At 62.1% G+C, this 2617-nt stretch overlaps 1 protein-coding gene across 1 annotated transcript in view; it reads left to right on the forward strand.

The window, feature by feature from the left end:
• TTYH2 (tweety family member 2) overlaps positions 1-2617 on the forward strand; it is a 42862-nt gene that overhangs the window by 32518 nt on the left and 7727 nt on the right. The window contains exons 5-6 of the mRNA XM_015570706.1: positions 990-1085; positions 1580-1652. Of these exons, the coding sequence (XP_015426192.1) occupies positions 990-1085; positions 1580-1652 (169 nt within the window). The remainder of the gene's footprint in view (positions 1-989; positions 1086-1579; positions 1653-2617) is intronic.

A 2617-nucleotide genomic window follows, 5' to 3' on the forward strand; every position in this document is an offset into this window, starting at 1 on the left:
GTCCTGCTGAGGGAGGGAAGCCACGAGAAATCTTTTGGTTTGAAACATGAAACCAGGGCTTTGAGAGGGGCCTGGTGGCTGGCCTTCTCTCTCTCCCTCCCTCCCTCCATGAGAGAAGAAGGGAGAGGGAAAAGGGAGAAAGGGATAGAAATATCAATGATGAGAGAAGCATTGATCGGCTGCTTCCTGCATGCCCCACACTGGGGATTGAGCCTGTATCCCGGGCATGTGCCCTGACCGGGAATCGAACCATGACCTCCTGGTTCATGGGCCGATGCTCTACCACTGAGCCACGCTATCCGGGCATGGCCTTGTCTCTTGCAGGAAGGCTGGAGAGTTGGGGAATTCCTGGGCCAGGCTCCCCTGCTGCCGGCCTCAGTTTCCCAACCTGTAAATGGGGATCCTAACACCAAATGGTCCCCAGGTCCTTCCAACTCTGACTCTGATTCTGAGAAAACTGGCTCCTCGATGGCCTCATCCCAGGGGAGGGTGGGCCGCCCAATCTCCCCAGAGCCCCCACCTCCATTTCCGGGCACCACAGGCAGCTGCAGGCCTGCCCCACTCCGCGCAGGGGGTGTTTCGATCCGGCGCTTTGGGGGCCTCCATTCACAACGGCAGAAAGAACCACACTGGGCTGCGAGGCCTCCAGCGAGCTCCCTCCCCGTCAGAACCCCATTGTCACTGTCTCCCAGCTCCATCCACTTCCTGCCCACACTCCAGACCTCTCACCCTCCCTATGTATCCGTGGAGCAGGAAGCCAGTGCTGGAGAGGAGGGGTCACTGAATTTATTTGGCTCCGACGTCGAGAAAAAGAATGAGCAGGAGACCTCCCTTGTGGGCACTAGGAGAGGGCCCTCCTGGGCCCCATCCCCCGCCCTGGGCAGTGGTACAACGAAGGGTCAGGGGGCTTGGGGCTGCTGGTCAGGCCCCCTGGATGGGGAGTTGTGCCCTGCTCCCCCTGACCGTCCCTCCCCCTCCCTCCCCCCCAGGTGGCTTTCCTACCTCCTGCTCTTCATCCTGGACTTGGCCGTCTGCCTCATCGCCTGCGTGGGACTAGCCAAGCGCTCCAGGTGTCTCCTGGCCTTGTAAGTAGCCCGGCCTGTGGGCCTGGAACAAAGATCTGGGCAAGCAGGTGGGGTGACGGGGCCACCAGCAGAGAGAGGGGGACCCGGTCAGGCTCCAGGGAGGTAGCGGGAGCAACAGCCTGCAGCGCCCAGCCAAGAGGAGGCAGCAGCCACCACCCCGTTATCTGGACCCCAAGCAAGGGCTGGGCTTTCCTCTCTGTGTCCCCAGTCCTGGGCCTGCCCAGGCATTAGCCTCCCACCGTCTCTAACCAGCACCCCCTCAGCCAGCACCCCCTCAGCTGCCTCCAGCATAGCGACCTATATCCCAGTGTTGGGTCCTTCTCCTGTCCCGGCAGTCAGCAGGGCCGATGTGAGGGCAGGGACCAAGACTCAGGGGTCAGGGAGGGCAAGTTCATGCCAATAGGTAGGGTGCTGAGATTGTGGGGTGACAGCCATCATGGGGTCCCCTGCCTGCCAGCGTTTGCCTGGATCCCACCGCTCTGCCTCTCTCCCAGGCTGCTGTGCGGTGGGCTGCTGGCCGTGATCCTCAGCTGGACATCCCTGGCCGCCGACGCCGCTGCAGCCGTGGTGGGTGGGGGGGGAGGGGGGGGGAGTGGTCTGACCAGGACCGGCTGAGGTGGGTGGTGGGTGGTACCTCTGTGTCCTGCCCAGAGCCCCCAGGGCAGGTCCGCTTCCAGTCTCTGTCCCTAAGCTAGAACCCCAGAATCTCAGAGCTGAAGGGCCTTAGTCCTCCCACACCAGCCCCCCTCACCCTTCAGAGGGGGACCCAGGCCCAGAAGAGGAAGAGGCTTCCCCAAGATCATGAGGCTTTTGGCCACGATAATAAGACCGCTGAAGCCTGACCTTTGCCCCCACCCTGCCCGGTCCCAGCCACCGGCTTCCTGCTTGTACGGACGTGCGTGGGTGACGAGGTGACGGCTCTCCGGGCTTGAAGAAGTGACCGGGACGGGTGGGGCCTGGCCTGGGCAGGAGGAGCCCTCGGGCTTCGGCAGCACACCCTGTGTGCCAGGGCCTGTGAATGAGCCTTTGATTGGCTGCAGATCCTGCCGCATTTTAATAGGAAGCGGGGAGAGGAGGAGCCGGGAGCCGGGAGCGGGGAGGGGGGCGGCAGGCCGTCCCAGGCTACTGTGGGCAGCTTTTGTGTGGCCTCCCTGCCCCTGCGCACTGAGGCCTGGCTTTTGTTTGTTTTGTTTTGTTTTGTTTTGAGAGCTGTGGGGTCAGAGAACTGACACTGTGACCCCCTGTCACCCACCCCTCCTGCCTTTCTGTCCCCCAGAAAGGACCTCCTCAAGGAGGGAAGGGGCATTAGGAGGACTGGCCGAACAGCACCACTCATTTGAGGGGAGCTCCCCGGGAATCCGGGCACTCCTTCCCCGCAGTGGGCCCCTGGGAAGGTCACTGAGGTTCTCCAGGCCTCAGCCTTCTCCTCTGTAAAATGGGGAGAATCATAGCCCTTGCCTTAGAGCAGTGGTTCTCAACCTTCCTGATGCCGCGACCCTTTAATACAGTTCTTCATGTTGTGGTGGGGGATG

Source organism: Myotis davidii, unplaced genomic scaffold, assembly GCF_000327345.1.
Source record: "Myotis davidii unplaced genomic scaffold, ASM32734v1 scaffold172, whole genome shotgun sequence".
NCBI lineage: Eukaryota > Metazoa > Chordata > Mammalia > Chiroptera > Vespertilionidae > Myotis > Myotis davidii.